The sequence below is a fragment of the Morus notabilis genome, unplaced genomic scaffold, assembly GCF_000414095.1.
Source record: "Morus notabilis unplaced genomic scaffold, ASM41409v2 Scaffold720, whole genome shotgun sequence".
Taxonomy (NCBI): Eukaryota; Viridiplantae; Streptophyta; class Magnoliopsida; order Rosales; family Moraceae; genus Morus; species Morus notabilis.
In genome coordinates, this window is record NW_010367011.1 from 194,579 (window position 1) to 211,801 (window position 17,223).

The following is a 17,223-nucleotide window of genomic DNA, read 5'->3' on the forward strand; positions in this document are numbered from 1 at the left end:
AAAAAAAGAAAATATAAGGAGTGACAATTTGCCCTTTTAGGTGCAAAAATTTGTCTCATTAGAGATGTTTTTCTTTTAGTCAAACTTGGAAGGTATATGTAGTCCAAAGATTCAGAAGTCTGCTAGTGTATTATTTCTAAAGTACTACTGGTAAATACTATTAGTGCAATTCGTCATCCTATCACTTAGAGCCAGTTTAATATATCACTCAATCATGAAAACACATGATGTGGAATTGTACCAAACAACTAATAAAATGACATTTCAGACCTCAAGAAAATTTGTGTATAAATTGTGTTCACTTAGCACTTAATGCTGACACACTTAATAAACCTAAACATTTGTAATCACTGTGCATGTTATCTTATGGATTACAAACCTTCCAAATTTTTCTTCCTTGCCTTGTTTTCCCTCTTATTCCTAAGCCCTACTCTTGTGTCTCCTTAACTTGACTACAATTACTATGATGCAACGTGCCCCAACCTTGCAAGAATTGTTTGTTATGGCGTTCGGACGGCGATCGCAAACGATACTAGAATGGCGGCCTCTCTTTTAAGGCTTCACTTTCATGATTGCTTTGTCAATGTCTTTCAACTTATATATCTTGGACTATATCTCTTATTATTGCCTGCATATAATCGTACTTTTAGTTGGAAAAAAATTGCCACAACTACTTCGCAATAGCCAAAAAAAGAACTAGAAATTAAACAACGTTCACGCACACGAGGAAGTTGTAAATAGTAGTATGACTTTTTGCTGGCTATACCCTTGAGTGATATTTAGGATGCGTTTAGAATTAGTTTCAGAATGTTTTTGAAAACGTTTTTGCAAGTCTTTTAAGACACGAAAATGAAAACAGTTTGCAAATTATGTTTGTTTAGTAAATATTTTGAAAACGAAACAAAAACAAAAAAACAATAAGAATTATTTTGTGAATGAATTAAAAAACGGTTGAAAGTCATTTTCCCTTTTATGTTTTTATTTTCTTGTACTCTTAACATTGTTATAATATATTAATTAATAATTATAACTAAATACAATTTCATTTTTTTATTGTACTCAAAATAATATCTTAAAAAACCAACCAAACGAAATTTTACAATCGGTTACAGAATGATTCTCAAAACAATCTCATTTTTACTTTTATATTGAAAACGAAATCATTTTGAAAATGTTACCAAATGGGCCCTTAGTTTCTTATAATTACAGAAACTTCATGACTATTAGTCAATTAAGTTCTTCACTTTCTTGGCATGCAGGATGTGACGGGTCTTTGCTACTCGACGATACCGACACATTTAAGGGGGAGAAAAACTCATTGGCAAATAAGAATTCAGTCCGAGGCTTCGAGACTATTGACAACATCAAGTCCTATGTGGAGAAAGCTTGTCCATCCACTGTCTCTTGTACGGACATTGTCACCCTGGCAGCTAGAGAAGCTGTATTTCTTGTAAGTAAACTTCTCTATATATTATGTTAAATTGTGGAAAATCACCACAGCTATTAGAGGTTTGTATGTATATTGTAGAATGTGTATATATCAAACCTTTACCAGATATGCGTTGTTGTGGTTGTTCTCAGTCTGGAGGCCCATATTGGGCTGTACCACTCGGCCGCAGAGATGGCACGACGGCTAGCGATCCAAATGGAGCTCTTGCGCAGTTGCCATCACCCATTGAGCCTTTTGAAAATATCACTTCCAAATTCACTTCAAAAGGACTTCAGGTTTGCTTCCTATAATCATGTCTATACTAATTCCATGACTATTGCTAAGTTGCGACTTTAGGCTATTTTTTGGTAGGAGGGGAAAAAAATTAGAAGCAAACAAAGTACATAATATTGGGTTAGGTGGTGAAAATAGAGAAGAGGCGGATGACTTTTCTCTTATTGTGTTTGGAATAGATTCGCTCTACTTATCTATGCCTATTTGGAGAGATATACAATTATGGTTTTTTGAAAGATTTGAAATCTCTCACCCAATTCATTCTCTTATCTTTTTTCTCTTACCGAACAACTATGAATGTTAAAGTCCTTCCAATATTCCTCTCATCCTTTTCTCTTTTACTTTCCCTCCTATCAAATAAGCTCTGAATGTCCCATTTTATATGTAAAAAAAAAAAAAGAAAAAATTATTACTTGCATTCACATTCATCTATCCATGTGTACTTGGAATATAGGTGCTCACACTATTGGATTTGCTCAATGCTTCAAGTTCAAGAATAGGCTCTTCAACTTTGATGGTTCAGGCAATCCTGACCCATCACTGGATTCATGATCACTTCGAACAAACTTGCAAGGTGTGTGCCCGAACCGGCACGATTCGGACACGACTTTGGTTCTGTTGGATCCCGCCTCTTCCACGAGATTCGACAACAACTTCTACAGAAACCTTTTGAACAACACCGGACTCCTCCAGTCTGACCAAGGTCTTATGGAGGACAATACAACTGCAGCATTGGTCATGAACTATAACAAGTATCCCTATTGGTTTGCCAGGAACTTCGGAGCTTCCATGGTCAAGATGGGAAATTTGGGTGTGCTCGCAGGACAAAATGGGGAAATCAGGAAGAATTGTAGAGCAGTAAATTGAACAAAATTACATGTCATGGATCAAAAAGAAAAAGAAAAAAATGAACCTAGAAAGTAGAAAGCTTTATAATTAAGGATTTAAGTAACTCCTAGCGTGCGTATATGTAGCTTTCCGAAAAGGAGGGGAAGAACTCCTTCTATCTTGTGAGAACTATTAATATATATATATATATATATGTGAAACATTTAGAGATCTTATTTATTCTCGTTTATATATATATGTCATCCAATATTTACTCATCAATAGATATTATTATTTTAGCCGTAAGATATTAATCTGACAGTTACAATAAACTATATAATTGACCAAAAAAATTTATGACACTTACTGAAACTAAATTCTTATCATGTTATGTCATCAAATTTTTATATTTAGTAGTAACCACACTAATGAAAACGTAATTATTGAAAACTCGTTCATATATATATGTGAAACATTTAGAGATCTTATTTATTCTCTAATTTGTGGTGAAATTATCACAAGAATAATCAAGCTACTAACGGTTAATATCACAGAGAAATAATATAATTAATATTAATTGTGGTTCAAGAATTTCTTCCTCAAATTCATTCCCTTTACAAATATTCAATTAGTTGGATTTTTGCTAAAAAAACAAACAATTATCCAATATCCGCAACCAAAATTGCCAACAATGAGAAAAAGACGTAAGAAAAAGATGTAAGTTATACAGTAAAACTTAATTAGTGGAAGAAAACCAGAAGTACTCGAGCAGCTATTTGGTACCTAGCTAGTAGAGGTGGAAAAAACACAATAATTTTTTTAACTTGAAATTGAAAAAACACAATTTTTTTCATACAGATTGATGATACGGGGGACACTTTCTAATTACTAAAGTCAACCACCCAGAATTATTTAGGAAATTACAACAACCTAAAAAATTAGGCCCACTTATTGTTAGTCTATCTGTTCTAGACTTCTAGTTGTGGAATAAAACATATAAAATAGATCACAAAGCAATCAATGAAGGCTTTTATTTGTTTGAACGCCTGTGTTTCCTTTCCTCAGAGAGAAGTTTAGCGAATTCTGTAAGAGCTTCTGCATTGGTACCTTCTCCTTCAGCTGTCTCATACTTGCCGGTTTCCAAATTCACCCTTGAGACTGGCTTCTCCAACATCTCTTTCCCGATCTCCACAAGCCTCTTCAGATTCTCCTCAGTTGACACGTCAACTGAGGACTCGTTTCCGGTCAACGTGTCGTACTAATCACGGCAAACCAAATAATTATCAGAAAAATAATAACTAGTTTGCAAGTAAACTTCACATACGTAGGGATTACAACGCTTAGAAAAAATATATAAATGATATAATTACTTGAATGCGGAGGTAGTTTTCCTTTGAATTTTGGGCTTGAAAGATAGCGGAGAGATGAAAATCAACAATATCAGAATTGGAGTCGAAGAAAATATCGATCAATGGCGTGCTCCCGTTGTCGAAAATCCAATTGATCAAACCCCATTTGGAGGCCTTAGATGCACTGTATTTCATTTCTTGCTTGGCTGCACCTGTGCCCAATGACAGGACTAACATCCTATTGCTGTCCATAGACTTCATGTCCTTGAACTCCGAGTTCTTCCTTGCTATCTCTTTGGAAATGTGGCTTATTGCCAACATTGTCTGATTAGAAATTGATTCAATTTTTTAGATAGAAATACTATGATCTAAATGAAAACTCTTGATACAACATAATTACGATTAAGGGTTAAATTATACTTCAAATCTCATTTTGATTTTTAACTTTTAAACCGATATCTCAGAACGAGTTATCAATCCATGAAATTGTCCTAAATTAATCCTTTTGTCCACAGGACTCTCAAAAACTTGATGGGTGAAAAGGCATTGTTTTCTTCTTAATAGTTCTGTCCTAACAACTAAAATTACAAAATCAACATCTATTAAACCACACATGGTCAATATGCATTTTTCAGTCGATTTGGAACAACTTAAGCCTCATTCGTCCCACCATTCGAATCACAACTCAAATTTTTTGCTATAATATTTTTCCTCACAAAAGTTCAAATTCAATGTTTTCTACTACAATATTTTCTCACATAAATTTACTTTCAACTTAAGTTCTCAACTCAAGCCCGTGAAATGAACGAGCCCTTAGTAGTTTGGGGATTTATTCTGAGACTTTTTGAAAGTTAGGACTAAAATGAAATGTGACTATATATAGTTTAGAGACTAAAATGGGAATTAACCCTAAGATTGGCAAAATTTAAACAATACTTACTGGATTGTTGGCGGCAACCCCTCCATCGATGAGCTCAAAATTGCGACTGTTTCCCTTATCACTAGTTGTAAAGGAGTGTGCAGGAAGAAAAGTGGGAGCTGCTGATGTACCGATACAAATATCAGAAATTCGAGCATTGCTTAGAGCATTTTCTTTTGCCTGCACAAAAATTAATTACTAAAACTGTCAGATCACATTCGTAAGTCGTAACTAATATTTTTGATGACATTAATTATACTAATATGTATTATTATACACACGTATACGCACGTTTAACATCTAGCTAGCTAGTTGAAAACTAAAATCGTAATTAAGGGTGACCAATATTAGTACTTTATTATAAATGGAAATTACTCAAAAATCATATATACGTACGTCGTTGGTGCTAAAAATGATAGGTTGAAGTAGCTTGATGTCAAAAGTTGGTATGAGCACGTCAGTTAAGGTCTGCTTCAGAGTAAGGTTGCTTAGCAGGTCGTTTAGCAGCGACTTCAGGTACTTCCCGTCGTACTTCGGCCCCGTGAAGGTGCTAATCAAGTTTCCGATGAAATTATTACGGCTGAATTTCACAGAAACATCCCAGAAAATTTCTTAGTAAACTCAATTAGTATTCTTCTAAATATGGCCTACATAAGAATTGAGGAGTAATTACACCTTAGTTTCAGTTTTTTTTTTTAAATTAATTTATATCTTTTTCAAAACTACAATAGTATTCTTTAAATTTGAATAATATGTTTCAAATTTACCCTCATCGATGTTTTAGACAAAACTACCCTTAAATAGTACTTTTTGAAAAATAAGTTTAAACTTTTAAAAATATCGAAAATCTAAACCGAAACACAAATATATTTTGGAAGAAAAGAGAACTGCTACCCATCATGTTTTCGGGAAATAAATATAATTATTCTTAAAATAATTTATAGAAACTTTTAAGGGTATTTCTGTGTTTTTACCGGGAGAACAAAATTGAAACATGATTTTCAAATTCAAATGATAGCTTTGCAGTTTATAAAACAAAGGGATAAATTGAGGGGAAAAAAAAAGAAATGAAACTAAATGATTAACCCTAAGAAAACAATTACTTTTGTTGTGGGAAGATCTTAGGCGCATGTTCCAAGTAAAAGTCAGTGATGTCCTTGGCAGCGTACAAAGGCCGGTTGTCCTTGTCTGGAGCTGTAAGCATGGCGGTGACTAATCCACCGGTGCTCGTTCCGGTGATTATGTCGAAGTAATCCGCTATTCTTACATCTGGTCCATCTAGTTCCTAACAAAATAACCATATGATATTAAAAACTTTTTCCGAGACACATACAAATCATGAAATTAAAATTCAACTTCACACAAAAGTAAAAGGTGATACTAAAATGGAATACTTCTTTTTATTTTTGTTAAACGAATAAAATTTTGACTCCTCATAATTCAAGAAATATCAATAGGGATATTATTTTCATATTTATGTTATTATAAAAGTATTGGTTGTACTAGTTGTACCATTACAATAATAGTACTTATATATTAGCAATTAGTACCTGAAGCTTGGATTCGAGAAAGGCCAAATGGGTGCCTGGAATAATGCCCCTAATGCCACCTCCATCGATGCTCAACACTGTGAACACCTTTCTCTTTGCAAAACTACCACTCGACATTTTGATTCAAAAGAGTAGCTAGTCAAGAAAAACTGAAGAAAGTTTTCTTAGAGAATTTATAGCAACGCACAATAGTATATACTTGTATCAATATTGTTATGTGGACAAATATATGCACAGGTAACTAATGATGAAGCGGGTTGCTAGATATAGAAGCTACGATATTTATAATGCCGGAAACTCCGAAGGAAATACTCGCCAACCGCATATCTCCATCCCAAGTCAGGTACACCTTAGTTGATTTTGTCAACTTTGTCAATGTTGATTGGGTCGTGGGTATCTCATAGATTCGGCTTTTGTGTCTTCTTTTTCATGTTATTTTTCGAGTCTCCCACTAATATGAGTTGCATAATTATATGATTTAACTCCTGCAATCTTAGGACTCGTATCAACTATTTATTTTTAGTGATTAAATTAGGGTCTAATCAACCAAATCATATTATGTCATTTAAAAGTTTGAAAGGTTTGTTAACTAATTTTTTCATGCATACTTTAATATTTGAGTCATTAAATGACATGACAAAATACGATTGATTAGGTACATCGAGACTCAGAAAATTGAATAGGTGATCTGAATCTGCAGTCTTTTATGTATTTGCTTCTTTCTATGTATTTTCCTGTCAAGTTGGTACTTAATTTCCTTATGTATTTGCTTCTTTCTATTTAATTTCTCGTCAAGTAATTGGTGCTTAATTCCTATCTCATAAGTCATATATATGCGTGTGAAGACGTGTTGATAATGTGAAAAAAAAGACAAAAAATTCCAACAACGTTCTTAGAAACTGTTCAGGCCATGCAAGTTGGGCTGCTAATTTGGCATGTATATGTGGTTGCCAAGTTGACGAAAAATTTTTATTTTGATCTTTCTAACTATATTGTTCATACATAAAGGCTGACAATTATTCAGTTGTCCTGTTATAAGGCGATATAACGCAGAAGATATACGCAAACTTGTGGTGTTGTTTTCCTTATCTTGTTCCCAATTTTAGTCGACTTATAAATTACTTACAAAATCAGTGGAAGAATAATTAGAAACTGAAAGTGACTATGTATGTGTGTGTGTGTGTCTATATATATATATATATATATATATATATATTATGTGCAGCCTAGCTATATATACATACACCTATTTTTTTCCTTCTTTTTTCTTTTTTGAAATGACTACGTCTTTATCTATTTCCCTGTGTCTTTCCATATACAGGAGATTTTTATTAATATTAATATTTTTAATTTTATTTGAAGAGACATATAGTGGAGATTTATATTCGTTTATGGGCTTGAAAATGGAAGAAGTTCCCTTAAAACTAAAAGCACTGAATTTAACCGCTTGTCTTGATCCTGCCCTAATATCCAACTTTTGATCAATTAAATGTTGAGCCATCAACATAAAAAATTTCAATTTTTAGTAACTAACTGCTTAGTAATGACATATTACTACTTCTAGTAACAAAGTTGAGTTACCATATCTCATTAGGCATTTTTTTCTTTATTTCTTTTCATCATTTATTAATATTACTTTGTCAAAGGGGTTTACAATAATGAGTGGAAATTAACTCTAAATTTTCCAGTAAAAATATTAGAGTACTGAAATTAATTGAGAGGACGATAAAATTAAATTACTAAACCGGTAAAAAGTTTACATATTGAAGGAATTTGAATTTATTGGCTTTATCTTCTCTTAGATCTTGAAGGATCACGAAAAGATATAGCTTAAACTTAGAAGAAATAAAACTAAAATGAAGGACAAGTAATTTAATTTTCATTTAGTCGTTCTGAGCTTCCTCTCCTGCGAGAGAAGTTTGGCAAATTGGGTGAGAGCTTGTGCGTTGGTCCCTTCTCCTTCAATTGTCTCACACCTGCCGGTTTCCAAATTTACCCTTGAAACTGGCTTTTCTAGCAGCTTCGTCCCAATCTCTAATAGCCTTTGCAGATTCTCCGTAGTTGCTATATCAACCGATGACTCATTGCCAGTCAAAGTGTCATCCCAAATAGTCATGTTATGATCATAGAATAAGTCTCTTATATAAATACATAAGTTATACCTTAAATTTTCTTATATATTAATTGGTTGTGAAAGAAAACAAAAATAAATATTGATTCATGGTTTTTTTTTTTTTTTGGACTTTTTATATCTCTATACCCTACACTTTAAGGTTATTAATTAAAAAGTATATACTCTTGACTTTCGATTGTTGCAGAAGTATACAATTCGATCCACTGCATTTAATTGGCAAATACATGGCCTTCTCTTAGTCAAGTCTCTTCTCCCAGGGTCTCCTGGGGGTGTCCTGGGGTGTCCTAGGGGTGTCCCGAGGGGGCCCCGGGGGTGTCCTGGGGGTGTCCCGGGGGCGCCCCGGCGGTGTCCCTCGGGTACCCCGAGGGTGTTCCGTTGGTGCCCCGGGGATGTCCCGGGAGTGCCACGGGGGTCTCCCAGGGGTGCCCCGGGGGGGTCCCGGGGGAATCCTGGGGGTGTCCAGAGGGTGTCCCGGCGGTGTCCCGGGGGTGCCCCTGGGGTGTCCCGGGCCTGCACCGGGGCAGTCCGGGGGTGTCCCGGGGGTGCTCCCGGGGTCTACAGGGGTGGCCTGGGGGTCTCGCGGGGGTTTCCCGGGGGTCTCCCAGGGGTGCCCCGGGCGTGCCCCGGGGTGTCCCGGGGGTGCACCGGGGGTCGCCCGGGGGTACACCGGGGGTGCCACTGGGGTGTTCTGGGGTATCGCGGGGGTGTCGTGGGAGTGCCCAGGGGGTGCCCCGGGGATGCACAAGGGGTGCCCCGCGGGTGTCCCGGGGTTGCCCCGGGGGTGCCCCGGGGGTGCACCGGGGGATCCCCAGGGGTATCGCGGAGGTTCCCCGGTGGTCTCCCGGGGGTGTCCCAGGGTTTTCCCGGGGGTGTCCCGGGGATCTCCCGAGGGCCGCCCGGGGGTGTCCCGGGAGTGCCGCGGGGGTGTCATGGGGGTGTCCCGGGGTGCCTTGTTGGTGCAACGGGGGTACCCCGGGGGTGTCCCGGGGGTGTCTCGGGGTGCTCCGGGGGTGCCCCGGGAGTGTCCCGGGGATCTCCCGAGAGTGCCCCGAGGGTGTCCCGGGAGTGCCCCGGGGGTGCCACGGGGTGTCCCGGGGGTGTCCCGTGTGGGTTTTGGGGGCGCCCCGCGGGTGTCCCGGGCGTGCCCTGGGGGTGCCCTGGGTGAGCCCCGGGGCTTTCCCGGGGGTGCCCCTGGGGTGTCCCGGCGGTGCCCCAGGGGCCTCCCGAGGTCTCCCGGGGGTATCCTGGGGGTCTCTCGAGGGTGTCTCGGGGATGTCGCGGGGGTCTCCCGGGGGTGTTCCGGGGGTATACCGGGGGTTCGCCGGGGCTGTCCCGGGGGTCTCGCGGGGATGTATCGGGGGTGTCCCAGGGGTTTTGGGGGAATGCCCCGGGGTGTCACGGGGGTGTCCTGGGGGTGCACCGGGGGTGCCCCAGGGCTGTCCCGGGGGCGCCCCAGAGGTGTCCCGGGGGTGCCCCGGGGGCTTCCCTGGGGTGTTCTGGCGGTGTTCCGGGGGGTTCCCTAGGAGTGCCCTAGGGATGCCCCGGGGGTGCCACGGGCGAGCCCCGGGGATACCCCGGGGGTGTCCCGGGGGTTGGCCCAGGGCTTCCCTGGGGGTGCCGCTGGGGTGTCCCGGTGGTTCCCCGGGGGTCTTCCGGGGTCTCCCGGGGGTCTCATTAGGTTCTCCCGGGGGTTTCCCTGGGATATCCCGGGGGTGCCCCGGGGGTGTTCGGGGGGAGTACCGGGGGTATTCTTGAGGGTGTCTGGGGAATGCCCCGTGGTGTCACGGGGGTACCCCGGGTGTGTCCCGGGGAAACGTGTGTGTATTTTTCTAGGCGTGCCTGTAAAATATGGCAGCAAAAAATGATAAAAAAGTAAAATTGTGTTATAATGCCCCTGGCCCGCGTAGCAAGGTGCCCGGGGCCGAGATTGGTCAAAAAATTATATTTTTATTTATGTTTTACATTCTAAATTTAATATATGATTTTTAGGATTTAATGCAAAAAGTAGCACCATTTTTTGATGAGTATTCTATTTTTTATGATTTTCTTTATTTTTTGTCTTTGAAAAATAAAATAAAATAAAAACGACGTCAAAAAATTATGAAATTTTGCAGACACGATCCCTTCTACTAGGCATGGCTGAAGAAAATGGCCTAAAAAATGACAGAGAGAATTAAAACGCTGTCAAAACACCCCTGGCCCGCGTAGTCGGGCGCCCTGGGGCTGTGATGGGTAAAAATTTATATTTGTATTTATGTTTTGTATTTTAATATTAATATACGATTTTTAGGAATTAATACAACAAGCAACACCATTTTTTGATGAATGTTATATTTTTTTTATCATTTTCTTTATTTTACATATTTGAAAAATAAAATAAAATAAAAATGACGTCAAAAAATTATGAAATTTTTCAGACATAATCCTTACAATTTTTAGGAATTAAGGCAATAAGCAGCACCATTTTTTTATGAATATTCTATTTTTTATGATTTTTTTTATTTTTCATCTTTAAAAAATAAAATAAAATAAAAATGACGTCAAAAAACTTATGCAATTTTACGGACAAGATCCTTACCTTCCACTGGGCATGGCTAAAAAAAATAGCCTCAAAAAAGGACAAAACAATGTAAAACGCTGTTAAAATACCTCCCGCACGCGTAGTCGAGCACCCAGGGGCCGTGATGGGTCAAAAATTTATATTTGATTTTATGTTTTGTATTCTAATATTAATATACAATTTTTAGGAATTAATGCAACAAGCAGCACCATTTTTTCATGAATGTTCTATTTTTTATGATTTTCTTTATTTTTCGTCTTTGAAAAATAAAATAAAATAAAAACGAAGTCAAGAAATTATGAAATTTTACAGACATGATCCTTACATTTGTCTGAGCAGCCCTTCAAAAAATGGCGTCAAACAATGATATTCCTGCGTAAAATGGCCTAAAAAATGACAAAAAAAAAAGTAAAACGCTGTTAAAAAGCCCCTGGCCCGCGCAGTGGGGCACCCAGGGGCCGGAATAGGTCAAAAATTTACATTTTTATGTATATTTTTCATTCTAAATTTAATATACAATTTTTTAGAATTAAATCAACAAGCGGAACCATTTTTTGATGAATATTCTATTTTTTATGATTTTCTTTATATTTTATATTTAAAAAATAAAATAAAATCAAAATGACATCAAAAAATTATGAAATTTTGCAGACAGGATCCATATCTTCTTCTGGGCATGGCTGAAAAAAATGACAAAAAAAGTAAAACACTGTATAAATACCCCCGGCCCGCGTAGTGGGGCGCACAGGGGCCGGGGTAGGTCAAAAATTTATATTTTTATTTATGTTTTGTATTCTAAATTTAATATAAAATTTTTAGGAATTAATGCAATAAGTAGCACCCTTTTTTGATGAATATTCTATTTTATATGATTTTCTTTATTTTTTGTCTTTGAAAAATAAAATAAAATAAAAACGACGTCAAAAAACTTATGAAATTTTGCGAACAAGATCCTTACCTTCTCTAGGCGTGGCTGAAAAAAATAGCCACAAAAAATGACAAAACAAAGTAAAACACTGCCAAAATACCTCCCGCGCGCGTAGTCGGTCGCCCAGGGGCCGGGATGGGTCAAAAATTTACATTTGTATTTATATTTTGCTTTCTAATATTAATATATGATTTTTAGGAATTAATGCAACAAGCAGCACTATTTTTTGATGAATGTTCTATTTTTTATGATTTTTTTTTCGTCTTAAAAAAATAAAATAAAATAAAAACGATGTCAAAAGTTTGTGAAAGTTTGCAGATACGATCCTTACATTTGTCTGAGCATGCCCGCAGAAAATTTTCTCAAAAAATGACAAAAAAAGTAAAACGCTGTTAAAAAGCCCCTACCCCGCGTAGTGGGGCGCCCAGGGGCCGGGATGGGTCAAAATTTACATTTTTATTTATGTTTTTCATTCTAAATTTAATATACGATTTTTAGGAATTAAGGTAAGAAGCAGAACAATTTTTTTACGAATATTCTATTTTTATGATTTTCTTTATTTTTTATATTTGAAAAATAAAATAAAAGATAAACGACGTCAAAAATTATGAAATTTTGCTGACACGATCCTTACATTTTTCTGGGCCTGAAAAATGACAAAAAAAAGTAAAACGCTTTCAAAATACCCCCGGCCCACGTAGTGGGGCGTCCAGGGGCCGAGATCGGTCAAAAGTTTACATTTTTATTTATGTCTTTCACTTTAAAATTAATATACGATTTGTAGGAATTAATGCAAAAAGTGGCACCATTTTTTGATGAATATTCTATTTTTTATCATTTTCTTTACTTTTCGTCATTGAATAATAAAATAAAATAAAAACGACGTCAAAAAATTACGAAATTGGGCAGAAACGATCCGTATATTTTCCTAGGTGTGCCTGTAGAAGATGGAATCAAAAAATGATGAAAAAAGTAAGGCATCCAGGGGCCAGGATGGGCCAAAAATTTACATTTTTATTTGTGTTTTGCATTCTAAATTGAATATACATTTTTTTAGGAATTATTGCAATCAGCAGAACCATTTTTTACTGAATATTATTTTTTTGTGATTTTCTTTATTTTTTATATTTGAAAAATAAAATAAAATAAAAATGACGTCACAAAATTATGAAATTTTACATACACGATCCTTACCTTCTTATGGGCATGACTGAAAAAAATGGCCTAAAAAAGACCAAAAAAAAAAGTAAAACGTGGTCAAAATAGCCCCAGCCAGCATAGTGGGGCGCCCAGGGGCCGAGATGGTTCAAAAAGTTACATTTCTTTTTATGTCTTTCATTCTAAAATTAATATATGATTTGTAGGAGTTAATACAAAAAGTGGCACCATTTTTTTATGAATATTCTATTTTTTATGATTTTCTTTATTTTTTGTCTTTGAATAATAAAATAAAATAAAATCGGCGTCAAAAAATTACGAAATTTGGAAGAAACGATCAGTATATTTTTCTAGGTGTGCCTGTAAAAGATGGCATCAAAAAATGACTAAAAAGTAAGGCACCCAAGGGTCGGGATGAGTCAAAAATTTACATTTTTATTTATATTTTGCATTTTAAATTTAATATACAATTTTTAAGAATTATTGCAATCAGCAGCACCATTTTTTGATGAATATTCTGTTTTTAATGATTTTCTTTATTTTTGGTATTTGAAAAATAAAATAAAATAAAAAGGACGTCAAAAAATTATGAAATTTTGCAGACACGATCCTTACCTTCTACTGGGCATGGCTGAAAAAATGGCCTCAAAAACTGACAAAGAAAAGTAAAACATTGTCAAAATACGCTCGGCCAGCGTAGTCGGGCGCCCAGGGGCCGGGATGGGTTAAAAATTTACGTTTGTATTTATGTTTTGCATTTTAATATTAATATACGATTTTTAGGAATTAATACAACAAGCAGTACCATTTTTTGATGAATGTTCTATATTTTATTATTTTCTTTATTTTTCGTATTTAAAAAATAAAATAAAATAAAAATGACGTCAAAAAATTATGAAATTTTACTGACACAATCCTTACAGTTTTCTAGTCATGCCTGCAAAAAAATTGCCTCAAAATATGACAAAAAAGGTAAAACACTTTTAAAAAGCCTTTGGCCCGCATAATGGGGCGCCCTGGGGCCGGGATGGGTCAAAAATTTTCATTTTTTTATGTTTTTCATTATAAATTTAAAATGTGATTTTTAGGAATTAATGCAACAAGTGGAACCATTTTTTGATGAATATTCTATTTTTTATGATTTTCTTTATTTGTTATATTTAAAAAATAAAATAAAATAAAAATAACGTCAAAAAATTATGAAATTTTACAGACACGGTCCTTACCTTCTTGTGGGCATGGCGTCAAAAAATGTTGAAAAAAAGTAAAACGCTGTCGAAAAACCACCGGCCCGCGTAGTGGGGAACCCAGGGGTTGGGATGGGTTAAAAATTTATATTTTTATTGATGTCTTTCATTCTGAAAATAATATATGATTTGTAGGAATTAATGCAATAAGCGGTACCATATTCTGATGAATATTCTATTTTTTTATGATTTTTTTTATTTTTCATCTTTGAAAAATAAAATAATATAAAAACGACGACAAAAAATTACAAAATTTGGCAAAAATGATCCTTACATTTTTCTAGGTGTGCTTATAAAAAATGGCCTAAAAATGATAAAAAAATGTAAAACTCTGTTAAAAAGCTCCTGGCCCGTGTAGTGCGGTGCCCAGGGGCCGGGATGGGTAAAAAATATACATTTTTATTTATGTTTTGCATTCTAAATTTAACATACAATTTTTAGGAATTAATGTAATAAATGGCACAATTTTGTGATGATTATTCTATTTTTCATGATTTTCTTTATTTTTTGTATTTAAAAAATAAAATAAAATAGAAACGACGTCAAAAAATTATGAAATTTTGCATACACGATCCTTACATTTGTAGGGGCATGGCTGCAAAAAGTGAACTAAAAAAATGACAACACTGTAAAACAATGTCAAAAGGCCCCTGGCCCGTGTAGTGGGACGCCCAGGGCCCGGGAAGGGTCTAGAATTTATATTTTGATTTAGCTTTTGCATTCCAAATTTAATATACGAATTTTAGGAATTAATGCAACAAGCGAAACCATTTTTTATGAAATTTTTTTTATGATTTTCTTTACGTTTCGTATTTGAAAAATAAAATAAAATAAAACTGAAGTAAAAAAATTATGAAATTTTACAGACACGATCTTTACATTTTTTTGGGCATGCCTTTAAAAGATGGCCTTAAAAATGACAAAAAAATTAAAACACTGTGAAAAAGCCCCCGGCGCCTAGGGACCGGGATGGGTTAAGAATTTATATTTTTACTTATGTTTTGCATTCTTAATTTAATATACAATTTTTAGAAATTAATGCAACAAGCGGAACCATTTTTTGAGAAATATTCTATTTTTTATGATTTCCTTTATTTTTCGTATTTGGCAAGTAAAATAAAATAAAAATGACGTCAAAAAATTATGACATTTTACACACATGATCGTTACAGTTTTTGGGCATGGCTATAAAAAATGGCCTCGAAAAATGACAAAAAAAGTAAAATGCTGTCAAAAAGCCCCTGGCGTGCGTAGTGGGCCGCCCAAGGGCCGGGATGGGTCAAAAATTTACATTTTTATTTATTTTTTACATTCTAAAATTAAAAAATAATTTTTAGAAATTAACGTAACAAGCGGCACCATTTTTTGATGAATATTCTTTTTTTTTAATTTCCTTATTTTTTTGTCTTTGAAAAATAAAATAAAATAAAAAATGTGAAAACTTGTGAAATTTTGCAAACACCATACTTACATTTTTCTGGGCACGCTTGCAAAAAATGGCGTCAAAAAATGACGAAAAAAGTAAAACCCTATCAAAAAGCTCCTGGCCCGCGTAGTTGGGCCATAAGAGCCAGGATGAGTCAAAAATTTACATTTTTATTTATGTTTTACATTTTAAGATTAATATTCAATTTTAAGCGATTAATGCAACAAGCGAAACCATTTTTGATGAATATTCTAGTTTTTATGATTTTCTTTATTTTTCATATTTTAAAAATAAAACAAAATAAAAACAACGTCAAAATATTATGAAACTTTGCAGACGTGATCCTTACATTTTTCTGGGCAAGGCTGCAAAAAAAAAAAAGGGCTCAAAAATGAGAAAAAAAACGTAAAATGTTGTCAAAAAGCCCCCGCCCTGGGTAGTAGGGCGCCCAGGGGCGGGGATGGGTCAAGAATTTATGTATTTATTTATGTTTTGTATTCTAAATTTAATGCAACGAACGACACCATTTTTTTGATGAATATTTTTTTTCTTATTTTCTTTATTTTTCATCTTTAAAAAATAAAATAAAATAAAAACAACGTTAAAAAATTATGAAATTTTGCAAACACGATCGTTACATTTTTGTGGTCATGGCTGTAAAAAATTGCCTCAAAAAATGATAAAAAAAGTAAAACGTTGTCAAAAAGCCCCCGGCCCACGTAGTGGGGCGCCCATGGGCCGCAATGGGTCAAAAATTTACATTTTCACTTATTTTTACATTCTAAAATTAATATACGATTTTTAGGATTTAACGCAACAAGCGGCACCATTTTTTGATGAATATTCTATTTTTTATTATTTTCTTCATTTTTTGTCTTTGAAAAATAAAATAAAATAAAAAACGTGAAAGACTTATGAAATTTTGCAAACACGATACTTACATTTTTCTAGGCACGCATGCAAATAATGACCTCACAAAATGACAAAGAAAGTAAAACCCTGTCAGAAAGCTCCCGACCTGCGTATTAGGGCCCTAGGGGCCGGGATGGGCCAAAAATTTACATTTTTATTTATATTTTATATTTTTATATTAATAGTCAATTTTTAGGAATTAATGCAACAAGCAAAACCATTTTTCGATGAATATTCTATTTTTTATGATTCTCTTTATTTTTCATATTTCAAATATAAAATAAGATAAAAATGACATCAAAAAATTGTGAAATTTTGCAGACACGATCCATAAATTTTTTTGAGTATGCCTCCAAAAAATGGCCTCAAAAAATGACAAAAAAAGTGAAACGCTGTTAAAGAGCCCCCAACCCGTGTAGAGGTGTGCCCAAGGGCCGGGATGGGTTAAGAATTTATATTTTTCTTTATGTTTTACATTCTAAATTTAAC

At 35.6% G+C, this 17,223-nt stretch overlaps 1 protein-coding gene and 1 pseudogene across 1 annotated transcript; one reads left to right on the plus strand and one right to left on the minus strand.

The window, feature by feature from the left end:
- The first annotated feature begins 366 nt into the window (after positions 1-366).
- LOC21396420 lies at positions 367-2,442 on the plus strand (annotated as a pseudogene).
- A 947-nt stretch (positions 2,443-3,389) lies between these two features.
- LOC21396421 (patatin-like protein 3) lies at positions 3,390-6,555 on the minus strand. The gene is made up of 6 exons (XM_010111601.2): positions 6,370-6,555; positions 5,923-6,104; positions 5,216-5,399; positions 4,841-4,999; positions 3,922-4,224; positions 3,390-3,809 (listed from the first exon to the last, which is right to left on the minus strand). Exons 1-6 carry the CDS (start codon positions 6,484-6,486, stop codon positions 3,582-3,584), a joined length of 1,173 nt encoding a protein of 390 aa, XP_010109903.1. The 5' UTR covers positions 6,487-6,555; the 3' UTR covers positions 3,390-3,581.
- Positions 6,556-17,223: the final 10,668 nt, after the last annotated feature.